The following is a 14,523-nucleotide window of genomic DNA, read 5'->3' as shown; positions in this document are numbered from 1 at the left end:
TCGATTTGTGTCAAATTTTGAACCGTCCAAATTGAGACCGGCGAAATTTATTAATTTATAGAGATTATTAATTTACTGAGTATTAATTTATAGAAGTTCTACTGTATATGTTAGTTGCATCTGTACTAATTCGGTACTCAACCAGTTTCCTATTTTTTTTTTCTTTTTCACATATATCAATAGATAAAACAAAGAGTTGCTAATATGAAAGAATAGCAGTTAAACAATGTGCTAGAAGACAGTTGATAGATACAACTTCATGAATTAATGTCTAATGGATTGATCATTAAGAAATTACCGTTAATAAGGACACCTTTTCAGAAAAAAAAAAAAGAACACAAGAACACTTTGGTTCTTAAACACAAAAACAAGTTAACTTCAAAGGTTCTCTTCTTCATCATTTATAACTTCAACTGACGCTTAAATACAACAGAGATAAACTAACTAATACGTGAATGTGGGCAATAACACATCCACTTATTAAAGAAACACAAATTAAAAAAAAAAAAACATAAACTGGGTCTTCTTAGAGATAGTCACTTCATCTTCTTCTCCAAATTGTTGATCCTCAGGTTCATTCTTGCACTGGCACTGGCACCTGCACCATCTCCATCACCTAGACTATAGTAGTCATCTGACTGCTCTTCATAAGAAACTTGCATGTGTAGGCTATGCAAAAGCCTACACAAGCCATAACAAACAAGATCAAGATTATAACCCAAAACCACTTGGGACTGATTGGATCCTCATAGCTAGATCCCATTTGAAAAAAGGTTTAGAAACAGAGAAATAAAGATGAGAAAAACAGAGAACTTGGGATGAAGATGGAGTATGATGGGTATAAAAATAGGCAACGAAGATGATGTTTCATGAAATGTTAACATTTTTGTGAATGCTAGACTAATGCTAAAATGTTGGATTCAAGTTTATGAATGGTAATTTAGTTGCATATAATTTATGTTGATGATTTTGGACCTTATAGTTAATAGGCAGACCATCGCAACGTTAATAAGCAGATGGAGATAGGGAAAGAGAGAAGTGGAGTCAGGGGGGACGATGTCATCACTAGAGTAGTGTTCAGGGTTGATCATTGTTTGTGATCTAATTCTTTACATCACACCTAGCACTTATATAACATTAATATCTAACAAATGGTCTTGGCTATTTTCACCATGAAATTCTCCATTATCTTCTAAAGAACCAGAAGCAAACCCGATCCAGACCAAAATATTTTGGTTATCTGAATATATCCGAATCAGATTTATATACTTAAATATATTAATTATTTTTAGAGTTAATATTCCAAAAAATATCCAAAATATATAGGATATTTTTAAAATTGTTTAAAATACTTAAATATGTATACAAGTAGTCAGAAAAACCAAGAATATTTACAATTATTTATTCTCCATCCATATATTTAAACTAAATCAATTTTTATGTTAAGTTTAGCTATTTTGACATTTATTATTGAGAAAAAGACCAAAATAGCACTAAATCAAGTTTTTGTTCCCAAACTAGCATTCAATGCCAAAACCAAAAGTCACAAAATAGCACTCAAGGGGTGGGGTTTAGGGTTTAAAGTTTAGGGTTTAGGGTTTAGAGTTTATGTTTTAGGGTTTAGAGTTGAGAAGTGAGGTTTTGGGAATAAGATTTCAAATTTTGAAAAATAAAAAAATTTAAAATTTTCAAAAGATAAAATGCTATTTTGGTCATTTTAGTTTTTGAGTGCTATTTTTGTGATATAAACTTAGAAATGTGTTATTTTGGAGATTTGCCCTTTATTATTTAAATTTATATGCTATATATTACTTTTATTTTTAGATTTTGAGAAATTTTAAATGTATATGAATATTAAATTTTTAAAAATAATTTAACGGGTTAGCCGAACCGAAATTTATAAATACCCGAATGAAGTTAAAATATTTATTCCAAAAACCCGAAAAGAACTCGAACGCCCACCTCTATTAGTGACCTTTCAGTGACTTGTTCCATATATTCTTGTGTGTTTTGAGCAAAATCTCTTACATGTATCTAAGACATAGAACATCAAATGCTAACATGTAACGTTTTGTTTTTTTTTTTTTTTTTTTTTTTTTTTTTTAAATACTTCTTTCATTTATCTTCCGAAAAGAGATATCATTTTACAAATATCAGTTTAGAATAGAAGCTGAAGCAAAACAAAAGAGCATAAGCTAAAACACGTGTGAGCATATATGATTGAAGTGGCCTTGACATCTGATGCAGAAGATGAGATTATATCTGAATGAACATGAACCAATTGTACAAGAATGATCCTTGTCCATTATTGGAACCCGCCGAACGGCTACTGGTAGAACGAGTTGCCGCCTGATCAAGACCTGCTAACTTTGCTCTCAACAAAGTAGTGATGTCTTTTTTAATGACACGAGAAGGCTTGGGAGTACCTGAATGTATTCTTGAGTTCCGCTCCCGCCAAAGACTATAGATGGTGGTCTGGTAGAGTAGGTGGCAGATCGCTTTGAGCTTGGGGTTAGAGGAGCAACTCCGAAGCCAAAGTAATGCTGCTGTGTATGATATGGGGGGAGATAGTGATGGATGGGTAAAGAAGGAGAGCCAGACCTCAGTTGAGTAGGAGCATTCAAAAAATAAATGAGAGCTTGTTTCATGCAGAGAACCACAAAGAACGCAATCTGGAGAAACCGAGATACCCCAATTCAGAAGCTTGTCACGCGTGGATAGCCGATCCCACATAAGCACCCAAACAATGAAAGCTTGCTTGGGTATTCTCTCTTTGAACCATACAGAGGTAAGGTGTAGACATCACATGGTAAAATAAGAGTGACTAGTTCAACAATTAAAAAAAAAGTTTACAAACTACATTATTGGAGTTAGAACCTCAGGAAACAAGAGAAAGAAACGACAGGAAAGAAAAAAAACGTACATGAAGGACACAACTTAGTCGAGCAAAATCTCGAGACATGCATTTCTCAAAACAGATCATTCTGAAGTTAGTGTTGACATTTTAGTTATTGATAAGAGGGAAAGCCACTTGCCTTGCTTGTTGTGGAGTCACCGTGAGCTGCGGTTGGATTTTGATTAGCAACGGTCCGGTCCAAACTGTTGTGTACTGTGATGTGCCCTTGACCAGGTTGGTTATTTTCTCCTGCTGAGCCACTTTGTTCTGAAGAAACACTGCTTCCTGCTGCTGTATTCTCAACTGGCTTTTGATTCGAGCTGATGCGACCGGAATCGTCGCTTCTAGCTTCAACCTCAGCATTACGGTCCAAGTGCACTGCGGTATGGTCTTGATTGGTTTGTTTGGTTGACATCTTGTGGTCTGAGTCATCTCTAACTGCGGTTTCCCCTTGATTTGCTTCCTGAGATGAGCTGGAACGTGTTGAGGATATGTCGGAAGCTTTGATGTTAGCAGTCTTGCTCTCCAGAAAACGGACAACTACACATGTAATATTGTCCGCACTGCCTCTCTTTATTGCTTCTCCCACAAGTTTCTTGGTGGACTCCTCTGGTTCTTCAACCTCTTTCACCACTGCTACAGCTTCCTACAAAGAGATCTCAATCATTGAGGATGTAATCAAAGCTTTATATCATTAATTTCACAAACCTCGTTGGAGAAAACATCCCATAATCCATCGCTGGCAAGGATCAGAAACTCAAGAGAATCATCAATCTTCTCTTCCTACATCCATACATGACCTTTAAACACACAAGTAGATGTGTTCGGTGTATATAGAGTTGAAGTGATTATTAATGTACCTGAATCTCTGGATCAGCAATAACATACTGTTTCAGAAGTCGATCACCAAACGAGCGAGAAACTGCAAGCACTCCTCCAACTCTCCAAGTCCCTATTCAATCTACAAGTTAGCACTATGCTCAAGAAAGAAAAAGACAGCATAACTTATCACCTGCCCACATGACAAAACCACCAGCATTCTCAATCCGTTCACGCTCATCACTTTGGTCAGGTTTATGGTCTCTTGACACAGCAAAGGCTACACAACACATGAACCATATTTCATTCAAAACCATTCACACTATATAACAATTAACAAGCAATCTTGAATTTTTAGGGGATATAGATAATTTACTATAGGATTATATATAATTTTTTTTTATGTATGTAAATTTATTTAAAAATATTTGTGGGCCATAGACCAATGATTCACTAGCCTATGATGAGGACCGGTCCTGCGAGCTAATGAACAAATCACAATAACGTTACCGTTTCCGGCTCTACAGATAACAGCTCTGGAATCACCAACATTTGCAACAAGTAAACGATCGCCAACGAGAATAGCTGTAGAGGCAGTTGAACCAGCGTCGTCTCTAGTGTGACTATTCTCTGACTCGAGAAGTTCAGAGTCTGTATGATTATAAGCATCAGCTGGAAGAATCAAAACAAAGCAATTGTTTCAGATCAAATCAAACAATAATAAATCGGATCCAAAAGAAGCTCATAGAGGCTCAAGGGAAGTAAAACCTATAGCAGATTTGGTGTCAGAAATGAACTTAGGATGAGTGATAAGATTGCTGAAAAGATGGCGTTTCAAATACTCAGCTGCTCTGGCTCCACCATGGCCTGCAACACATAAAGAAAGATGAGCTCTTTTCAAAAGGGAACAAACCGAATGGTATAAGATGGGTCAAGAATAAAGACCATCAAAGACTCCAAAGAGACCAACGATTTCTCCATCGATACCATCGATCCTAGTCTCGAAGAAGTCCTCCATAGATGACCTCTTCCCAGCTGAGCTTGCATATCCGTAGCTAAACTTTCCGTTCTGGCTGCAAGTTAAATAATGGACATTGTGGTCTATAAGTTTATCTAGAGCTGAGAAGGAAGAGAGAGAGAAGGAAGTGTAACCTGAGACCGCCTCCACTCGCTGGGGCTTCAACAACCCGCATCTTGTTTGAATACGACTGCACCAACTCCGCATATCCCATTTTTCTTCTTTTTTTTTTTGGTTTTGCAAAATCTCAAATGATAATCTGAAATAGACAAAAAAAAATGATGAGGCTCAACAACAAGCAGAGAGAGAGACTGCGTTGATCAAGGAATGAAAGAGGAGAAGAAGAAACCTGGAGATAGAAAGTGAGGATGGTTGGAGAGAAGAGAAAGAAGGTGAGAGATTACATTCTCGCAAGAAACCCAAAAAAGGAAACAGTGGTGTTCAGCACTTTCCGGCCAGACTTCCGGGATCACTGGTGCCTATGGTCTTGCTAATTATAGAAACCTTTGTGGACTTTCAAGTCACTTACAAGTCAAAAGTGCTATATATAGCCAAATTATTTGCCAAAACTGGTAACATACGCAATGACAAAACCGTAGATAAAATTATCAGTAAAATAACTTAACATTTGTAAGAAAATAATACGTAAAATCCATGTCCTCAATAGAAGAAAAAAACATGCTATAAAAAGAAAATAAATTTATGATCCTGGCCAATTGAAATGTGCCTATAGTGCAGATTCTCTAGAAAATATATAGAGCAGAACGTAAGATGGAACGTATAAAATAATTTATTGGCTACTTATTGCGATGGAGCAGTTTGGATAAAAGGATCCAAAAAGTGTGTGGCACTTTGTGTCCAAAATGTGAAGACAATGCATAAACAATATCTAAAGCATAACTATGAACCTCAGGTTTCCTTGACATCCGTAGAAGCATTGCTGTCCACATTCCAGGTGCTAGCTTCACGGCTTCGCTCAGACCTTTGAATCCATTTCTCACTCTTTTCATTGTCCCTTCTTCCTGAAATTAATGGTTCATTCAGATTCCAATGAGAACAAAAAATTTTTTTGACGGTTTTGATGATTACTGACCCTGAGATTGATGGTCTGCTTCTTCTTCAAGTTGGAATAAAGAGCCTCTTCTTCCAGGAATATATCAACCACTCTGATTATGTCCTGAAGAAGGAAGACCCTAACTCTCTGCCCTTTCTCTGATAATATGAACAATAACAGATCCTCTGTCGCGGACACTACTGAATTCACGTCGAATGATTTAAGTTCTGATGATTTCTTCAGTGTTTTGTCTTCTGGAGACTCTCCGGAAGTTGCAGAGGCCTGTTCGGATATTGCTGCTACCTGAAAGAGAGTTGTGAGCTCGATCTCACGAAGAGAACCAATTAAATCCAAAATAGGAGAGTTGTATGAACGTACTAGGCGTTCAAGGCGATTCCACCTTATTGATCCATCGTTACAAATGACAAGTTCCCTTAGTATTTTCCTCATGTCTGGGCTTGGATCTGCTAATAGCCTCCCAATAACAAATGGATACGCGCTCTCGATCACTTTAAATTCTGGATCAAGAATCTTTGCAGTGCCTTCTAGCGAACCAAGGGATCTTATCACCAGAGCATAATCTGGAGGCAGCGAAAAATTGAACTCGTACATAACATCATATAATTGTTCCATCACCCCCTGTACAGTAAAAAATGAGTAGATGATTTCATATTGTGCCATTCCGACTTGCAAGTTTAGTTGAAAATAGTTCAGTTCATAAGCAATAACACTAAAAATGTTACTAAAGGCTTTGACATAACTGTATCTTCCAGTGAATGTGTCTGTAGAGTTGAGTGTAATTTGCTAATTTTCATTACAGGATGAAGAAAGTGCATACCTGGAAATCTTGTGAAATTCTAGTACTAGAACCAAAGGAGGAACGCAAAGCATTTGAAACTGCTTGTATATCGACCCCTTCAGGTAAAAATCCCAAGGAAAGGAAATCATTCGCCAAACTTAGAGAGTCACGGTTGACAAAATGCACCAGCTGTAATGGCAATAGAACTAATCAAAATCGACAAAGTGACAACAGTACAATCTGAGACAAAAGGACGCTGCATGTTGTGTTCTTTATAAGAAAAACTGAGAAGAGAAGCTAGATAGACCCCAAGCATATAAGAAAGAGAAAAAGCAAGGATTAAACTGAAGTAGAGCTTACAATTTGAATAAGTCCCACACGGTAATGGCGTGGGATATTCCCCATCATCCCGAAGTCGAAATAAACAAGAGACCCTTCTTTAGTAGCCACAAGATTTCCTGGGTGCGGATCAGCATGAAAGAATCCAACCTCAAGCAGCTGCTTTAACGAACAGGAGAGGCCCTATAAACAGATCAATCCAAGGTTCTCAGTTGAACATTTACAAGAACCTAGCAGTACTAAGTTCCATATCTATCTCTCAGAATCACCAAAATTTATCCACAGATTGAACTGTCACTATGTGAGGACATTTACCTAGCATAATTAGGTAACAGTTATTTTTTTACCTGATCAATCAAGTCCCTTCTATCAAGAGAAGCCCTTTTCAGCGTAATTTCATCTGTTAGTTTTATGCCATCAACCCATTCCATTGTGAGAACCGCGGTTCGCGTAAAATTCCAGTGTATTTTAGGAACTTTAATGTTCTCTGCTCTATGGTTCCTGGACATATTCCTAGCTCCAGCGTTATCACCAATCTGATCATTCCCTGTCAATGTTCAAAGATATATTGCACCTGACAATGAAATTTCAGAAGAGAGAGAAGAATTTGAAACAAGAGAACCTACCTGAATCAAAAGAATATAAAGAAGCAAATCGTTCTGCATTTTTTGCCTCTCGAACGTAATCTATTTCTTCAAACATATGCCTGACCTATTCATTCAAGAGAGACATAAACACGCTGGTAAAGTATATGTAAGCATAGAACTAGTCCTAACGTTACTGATAATTGACTCACCATCTCATTCACTGCTACCAAAAGATCCTTACGGGCTTTGGCAAATCGTTTGAGTTGTCCCCCGATCATATGGAATAAGAGGGCATCACGTGTTAGCAATATTGACATTCCAGGTCTTTGAACCTTAATAGCTACCAACTGTCCAGAATGCAGATGACCTGCAATACTTAAAAGGAAAAAGTGGAACATTTAGCGTGAAAAAAGGTAAGGAGGATAACAGTAGAGACCGGATAAGAATATCCGACCAAAGTTAGAAAAAACAAAGGTATCTAACCTTTGTATACCTGGCCCAGAGATGCAGCAGCAACAGGCTTAGGACTGATATCTGCAAAAAGTTTCGACACCGGAGCACCCAGTTGCTCTTCAATACATCGCATGGCAACACTAGTTGGAAATGGAGGAATTTGATCCTATAATCATCCAGAAAAAATACATTATCCAATATCCAATTATTTCATCATAGCTACATGGATAATTTGGAAAAGAGAAATATTGAAACCACCTGCAATTTTGAAAGCTCCTGACAATAAATAGAGGGTAATATGTCTGGTCTCGTGCTCAGCGCCTGTCCAAGCTGCAACTCAAATATTGGATTATCTTGTGAGGAAGGATTCAAATAAGAGAAGACAAAAAATCACTATATTTTAGTGTGGTAAAATAATAAGCGAATAGCCAACATGCCTTAATGTAGAAAGGCCCCAAGCTGATAAGAGTCTCACGAAACTGCATTATAATGTAATAAAAGTACTATCAGATTAGTTATTGGCAGGCCATGAGTAATCTTCATTCAATGTAATTAAACAACAGATCATCAATGGTCACAAGTACACAGACCTTGACAGCACGTTTCCTCATATCCCTTACAAAGAGCTGCCAAAATGCAAGCTTCACCACATGAAACGAAATAATTGCAGCTCTATATAACGCCAAAAAGGGCCCAAAACGATACGCTGCAGAGAAACTTTTCGTGCTATACGTTCCAAGAGCTTCTCCAAATTCACTTTCAAGAGATTCTCTCCTCAACTTTGCATACTCCGCCGTCGGTCTTCCACCGTGAACACTCGTGAACTCCCTCGAATACCTATGAACAATCAACCCAGTAAAACATCCTGACATCTCCTTAACTGGTTGTGTATTAATCAAGAACTCACGTTCTGTGTTGCAAGTAAAATGGTGAAATCCATGATATATTCGCATCATCCCTCCCTCTCCATAAGCAGCCCCCATGGTTAAAGCCAATACGTTTGTCACCACGTGAAGTTATAACTACAACAACATCATCATCATCATATGAACTAATTATACACTTCTCCACACCAACCCTGAGCTGATGATCTAGCAAAGGTAACAGTGAAAACTTGTTTTTTTTTAATGAATTTTTTTTGAATTATACAGAAGTATCCTGGCGCCAGAAGTGATCCAGACTAGTCACGTGCTGCCACGTATAGGTCCTCTGTCTCTGGCAATGTCAAAATATTAATTTTTCAGTGGTCGGGATTCGAACCCACGTGGCCGTACTCACAGCTGTAAGCCCTTTACCACATGAAAATCACAAAGCAAATAGTATTCCTATAATCACAATTCCTTCCACTGACTATGGACTCAGAGATCGAGAATCTCAACCGGAAAAAAAATCATTCACTCTCGCCTTTTTTTACATAATTCGTATAAATTTGCTATCGATTTATCGAAATTGAGAATGTAATGCGTGACGGAAACGGGAAGAGAGACGTACTTCTCTTGAGCGGCGAGACGCGGCGGTGATGGCGGAAAGCAATGACGACGACGACATTCCTCATCGGCTATCAGCGAGAAGAAGAAGAAGATGTATTCAGTCGATGAGCATGCGAAAGTCCCATAGTCTCGTAGCTTCTTTTTTTTTGTGCGCGGAAACGGTTCGATAGAATGCGTAAGCGAGACGATGTGTCTTCTGAGTATCCGTTCGAGCCAAGGAAGCGAAAGAGAGTGAGGATTCGTCACGTGGATGACACGTGACGGTTTCCGAGACAGTCGGCGTTTCTGTTACTTGGAGAAGTTTATATGGGCCGATACAGAGCTTAGGCCCATCTGTTCAACGTAAATGGAGTTTTCTTACGGTTTGTGGTTAATAAATTAGTTTTCTTACAGTTTGTGTTTTTTTTTTTTTTGCTAAATTAGTTTTTTTTTTTTCCCCCAAGAAATTTTGATTGATATAAATCCGGGCTAAGCCCATAGTACATGGCCAAAGGCCCAATTACAAAATTAAAACCTCGAAGCCCATAAACCAGCCGGCTACTCTCTAGAAAATTTAAACCGGCCCACGGCCCAAACCAAACAACCCGACCGACGCGTTTGGGATACTCGCATCAAGGAGGCTGGGTGCATGCCACGTGGAAGCATCTGCGCCCTCGGATCGACACGCGTCGCACACCGTCTCAACCTGATCAGCTCCGCCTCGAAACGCCGCCAGAACCCTAACCGGATCTGCATTCGCCGGCCCTTACCACTCTCAACAACTGTCTTCATAACCGGTGGTCCTCCATGAAAAGCGTCATCGGACTCACCGCGCTCTCCTCAGGACCACCCACACCCTGAACTGTCTTTTCTTGTCGGTGATAACATCCATGGAGAGCTCAATCTTCTTCAGAGAGCACTTCCGATCTGTATAAAATTTTCTCGACCGACAAGAACAAATCTCGAACTAACCTTGAACCGCTAACACCCAAAATCTCCACGGGTTACAAGACGGCAGCGTAGAGCTGTGGTAGCCTCCACTCTCCGGAAACTATACGACGACGGCGGAGCTAAAGAAAGCCTCCCCTTCTCGAAACACTTAACCGACGGCGGTGGAGCAAAAGGAGTCTCCACCTCCCGGAGAAAAACACCGGCGACGACGGAGCTGTAGAAGCCTCCCCCTCCCGTACTCTAACCTTAATCTAAACGAGCCACCTCTCCACCGCATAAGACCTTCTCCACAACCGCGTCTTCACTCCAAGCAACAAGCCTCCATGCATGATGGAAACGGCCGGAGTCACAGCTCAGACAAGGCAGAAGTGGAGAGGATACGGAAGAGAAACACTAGGACGCTTTTAAGAGGACGAAACTCCGGTCCCGGCGACGGCACGCTCGCGTACGCGCCGGCCGAACGTCGGGACCAGCAAGATCTACTTTTCTCTCTCGCTCTCTCTCTCTCTTATTTATTCCTTTTCCCACTAAGACAACAAATCTGTTTCTTTTGTTTTTTTTTTTTTTTTTTGCGTTTGCTAAATTAGTTTTCTTACAGTTTTTGGTTAAAAGTCGTTTTCTTACAGATTTGTGAGTACAGTAAACATTAGTTTATTCCAATTGTACCTACACGCTACGTGCAAATAGGTGCACCGCAACAAAATCAACCCATTGGATGTAAAACAGATAATCTTGATTAAAAGTAAAACATTCAAAAGTCTTCGACCAAAAAAAAAAAAAATCAAAAGTCAAAACACTCTATAGAATAAATAAAGTTTAAAACTGCATTGAGATTGATGAAATGGTTTTTAGTGTTGTCAAGATCGGATCTAGTAAGTTTCAAAAGAAAACAAAAAAGATCGGTTCTAGTAATCGTACGTCGTTGACATTCAGTTCGTGTTCTTGTCCTGGTAGCTTGCTTCCACCGAACCCAACATTCTACACGGTCCCAACGGCTTCTCTCCGACCACAAACGCCGACGATGTGTCCATATGACACACTCTAGCACCCAGGGCCGGCTCAACACTGATAGGGGCCCTAGGGCAAAAAAAAATTTTTTACTCTCTAAAATTTATATAAAGATAATATTTAAAATATTTTTAAAATTTAATCAATAATATTTTGTATATTTTGTAATGAAAATAAAACTATATACATATCAAATAATTTTGGGCCCTTTTCAATTTTATTTATTGTATTTATAATTTTTTTTATATATAAAAATATAGATTTATAAAAAATTGGGCCCCTTATTTATCATTACAAGGAGGGACACGGACTCGGACCCGGGGCGGTCGCCAGGGGCGGAGCTACATAAGGTAAGTAGGGGGCAGTTGCCCCCCATAAAATCTAAAGTTTCCTTTAAATGCTAAGAAGAAAATTTGATTGTCCCCACTGACAAATATTTATTGCCCCCTTCCCTAACATAATCAATTCGAAAAATTCAGTTTAAATCCTCCATTATTTCCATTTTAAACGCCATTTAATACATGTGTTGCATTATCATGTTGCCTTATTTGGTTTGCAAACATTAAACCAATATTTCCATTTTTCTATAAAGAAACCGATTTTCTTTCTTCAACAATAATTTGCTTGATGGTTTTAGTAAACATCAAATTAATAAATATTATTCTTTCCATCATTTTAAGTCTCATATTTTTTTAAAGAAAACCTCTTTTATCATATATATATATGTGTGTATTTGTATTTGTAATTGTCATACCATGAAAAAGACATGTTTTTATTTTTTAAAATTTTCTTCTATTTTTTTTAATAATAAACAACACTTTTTAAAAACGTTTTTACACATAATTAAATATATGGTATAATGAATTTATATAGTGGACACAATGCATTTATAAGATAATTTAATTATTATTTAATAATATTTTTTTAATAATTATTATTTGCCCCCAGTGAATTTTTTTGCTGGCTCCGCCACTGGCGGTCGCACTGCTTGTCCCCCCTTGTAAGCCGGCCCTGCTAGCACCCCCGATCAGTCTCTCCGGCAGCTCATCCTCTCCTTTTGCCTCGATAACAAAGCCTATATCGGCCATAAAGTTCTTGGTATACCCCAACAGAAGCCGTACAACCGCAGACATGATCGCCGAGCTACCTGTATCCACATCGATCTCAAAGTAGTTAGACCCTTTATAATAGTTACACTTCACGGTCTTACCGACAAGAAACGCCCCGAACTGCCCTGCCGCCGCTTTAACCACCCAAGGACCTTTCACGACTTGGCTCACTATCTTGAATCTCTGGTTACGGTACGTGTCGTCTCCGTCGATGAAACGTTGGAGGGGGGAGTCTGAGGGAAGAGGCTCTTCCGTCGCGAAGTATAACACCAAGTGGTAGTGCTCCTTGCCTGAAAGTTCGCAGTTCACAGCGAAGATGAAGCTGTTTTGCGACTCGCCACGTGACTGGGCTTTTCTGAGCGCGTGGGCCACACGGTTGGCGGGACGGGACATGATGTTGTCGAGTTTTATAGTGGATTTGAGCCAGTCAACGCCGGCGGGAGAGAGGAGGTAGTCTCCGCCGGGAGATTTTTGTTTTTTGGTGAAATAGTTAGTGGAGCGGAGAGAGAAGACGTTGCCTGGAGGCGAGGCCCAGCCGTTGGTTCCGGTATGGAGATCTACTTGGCGGAATGATCCACCATTGATGGTCTCGGTTGTCCATTCCGGTACGGCGGACGTTGATCCGGTTAGGGCCGGTTTGGTGTTATTAGTTCCTACGGAGCTTTCGGTTTGGTTCATCTATGATTCTCTTATTCGTTTTTCTACTCTCTTGTTGGCTGCTCGGAGTAACGATTGGAGTTTATAAAATACTAACGTGGGAATGGACCAATGGTCTCTGGCTTTTATTGTAATTAAATTATTATTTTTTATTGTTTAGATGTTACTATCACAAATATGAGAAGTAGACCACAACAATATATAGTAATTCGTAAGTTGTTGCCGAGAAGTTTGAGAAAAAAATTATAACGAAAGACATTAACCAAAATACAACCATTAACAATAATAGGTAAAGCAACCAAACGAAAGTTTAATTTCTACACAATCTTCATCTAAAAAGTGTACTTTTGAGTTAAGGATCCACAAACAAGATCAGCTTGTGGAGTTAACTTCTTTTTGCATTAAGTGGACTGCTTGACCTCATTCATGGTGCTACGTCTCAACTTAAAAATTTGCTTACTGGAACCATATCTCTTCCTAGTGGTCGATGATGTAATTTATAAGGTGATAGAAGATAAAACTACACTTATTTTCTTCTTCATATTATAGCGTTTGAAAGCAAATGTTAAACTTGAATGTCAAAGAAAGGCATAATCCCAGTTACAAAAAAAAAATCCTAGTTTTGATATCAGGAGTTACAAAAGGGATTATTTTGGCGAGAAATATATTGCAACTTTTTGAAGTTGTAAGTTGTACTTAAACAAAAATCTAAAATATATTGTAGCATATTTGATTGGCACTATTATAAAGTCTTCATATGTATATTATATAAATTATATAGGAAAGTTTTAATCCATCTCATTTGTAAATATTTCCTTAAGAATGATATAACATTGGTACATAGTTGGTGGCGGCAAACTTTTGTCTATTTATACCAGTATATTTAATCAATAAAGGTGACAGAACATCCCAAAGATGCTGGGATATAAAGAAAATGGAAATGGTCATTTTGTTAGTTTCGTAATCAGCTATAGAAGTAGTGGTGACAAGATCTATTTTAACCAACATCATTCAGACACGTACCCAAAGAAGCAATACTAGCCTACTAGGTTAATACAAATCTCGTTATGTTCCTTTGGTGGCCAACTGATCTTGAAAAAGCTTTAATTTTGTGTATGCTCAGGACGGTTTTGCCGTTTGGACTCACTCAATCAGTCTCTTTACATTGGAAAAGGAAAGCTTTGGAAGAAGAGATGTCTATTCTTGAGCCCGTTGATAGAAGACAGACAATAGGAATGCCTTGGGACAATCCCAGTTTGACATCATCAGGAGTTCCACAAGTGATAATATTTGCTAGAAAATGTTTTGCAACTTTTTAAGTTGTAAGTTTCTTTTTTTGAGATTTTTTTTTAAGTTGTAAGTTG

General features: G+C 38.5%; 3 protein-coding genes across 5 annotated transcripts; all 3 read right to left on the bottom strand.

The window, feature by feature from the left end:
- Positions 1–2,807: 2,807 nt before the first annotated feature.
- LOC106404055 (probable protein phosphatase 2C 71) lies at positions 2,808–5,927 on the bottom strand. Of its 3 annotated transcripts, XM_048746359.1 has the most exons (10): positions 5,827–5,927; positions 5,642–5,755; positions 4,868–4,992; positions 4,661–4,788; positions 4,484–4,582; positions 4,226–4,387; positions 3,909–3,995; positions 3,757–3,848; positions 3,605–3,679; positions 2,808–3,542 (listed from the first exon to the last, which is right to left on the bottom strand). In XM_048746359.1, the coding sequence occupies exons 3-10, from the start codon at positions 4,945–4,947 to the stop codon at positions 3,009–3,011; spliced, it is 1,257 nt and encodes a 418-aa protein (XP_048602316.1). In that variant the 5' UTR covers positions 4,948–4,992; positions 5,642–5,755; positions 5,827–5,927; the 3' UTR covers positions 2,808–3,008. The 3 variants fall into 3 exon arrangements, with proteins under 3 accessions (XP_048602316.1, XP_013700274.1, XP_048602313.1); XM_013844820.3 differs by lacking the exons at positions 5,642–5,755; positions 5,827–5,927 and adding an exon at positions 5,083–5,493; XM_048746356.1 differs by lacking the exons at positions 5,642–5,755; positions 5,827–5,927 and adding an exon at positions 5,083–5,496 and having other exon boundaries at positions 4,661–4,992.
- Positions 5,508–9,837, bottom strand: LOC106404038 (uncharacterized protein slr1919-like). Its single transcript, XM_013844798.3, has 14 exons — positions 9,457–9,837; positions 8,873–8,987; positions 8,556–8,802; positions 8,403–8,444; positions 8,224–8,295; positions 7,996–8,131; positions 7,722–7,879; positions 7,552–7,636; positions 7,273–7,472; positions 6,947–7,108; positions 6,626–6,775; positions 6,166–6,426; positions 5,827–6,090; positions 5,508–5,755 (listed from the first exon to the last, which is right to left on the bottom strand). Exons 1-14 carry the CDS (start codon positions 9,518–9,520, stop codon positions 5,531–5,533), a joined length of 2,181 nt encoding a protein of 726 aa, XP_013700252.1. The 5' UTR covers positions 9,521–9,837; the 3' UTR covers positions 5,508–5,530.
- Positions 9,838–11,050: 1,213 nt separating this feature from the next.
- Positions 11,051–13,585, bottom strand: LOC106406268 (protein ENHANCED DISEASE RESISTANCE 2-like). The gene has a single exon (XM_048746350.1). It carries the CDS (start codon positions 13,178–13,180, stop codon positions 12,293–12,295), a length of 888 nt encoding a protein of 295 aa, XP_048602307.1. The 5' UTR covers positions 13,181–13,585; the 3' UTR covers positions 11,051–12,292.
- Positions 13,586–14,523: the final 938 nt, after the last annotated feature.

The sequence above is a fragment of the Brassica napus genome, chromosome A2 (assembly GCF_020379485.1).
Source record: "Brassica napus cultivar Da-Ae chromosome A2, Da-Ae, whole genome shotgun sequence".
Lineage (NCBI taxonomy): Eukaryota > Viridiplantae > Streptophyta > Magnoliopsida > Brassicales > Brassicaceae > Brassica > Brassica napus.
This window is presented reverse-complemented; position numbering and strand designations above follow the sequence as displayed.

Excerpts from the sequence above, each read along its gene's own strand:
- LOC106404038 (XM_013844798.3), bottom strand. The coding sequence starts at position 9,520 with ATGAGGAATGTCGTCGTCGTCATTGCTTTCCGCCATCACCGCCGCGTC. Across the intron at positions 6,776-6,946 it reads GTGTGGGACTTATTCAAATT|CTGGTGCATTTTGTCAACCG; the intron begins GTAAGCTCTACT and ends TTGCCATTACAG. Across the intron at positions 6,427-6,625 it reads GAATTTCACAAGATTTCCAG|GGGGTGATGGAACAATTATA; the intron begins GTATGCACTTTC and ends TTTACTGTACAG.
- LOC106406268 (XM_048746350.1), bottom strand. The coding sequence starts at position 13,180 with ATGAACCAAACCGAAAGCTCCGTAGGAACTAATAACACCAAACCGGCC.
- LOC106404055 (XM_048746356.1), bottom strand. The coding sequence starts at position 4,940 with ATGCGGAGTTGGTGCAGTCGTATTCAAACAAGATGCGGGTTGTTGAAG. Across the intron at positions 3,849-3,908 it reads TGGTTTTGTCATGTGGGCAG|GGACTTGGAGAGTTGGAGGA; the intron begins GTGATAAGTTAT and ends TAGATTGAATAG. Across the intron at positions 3,680-3,756 it reads TTGCTGATCCAGAGATTCAG|GAAGAGAAGATTGATGATTC; the intron begins GTACATTAATAA and ends GTATGGATGTAG.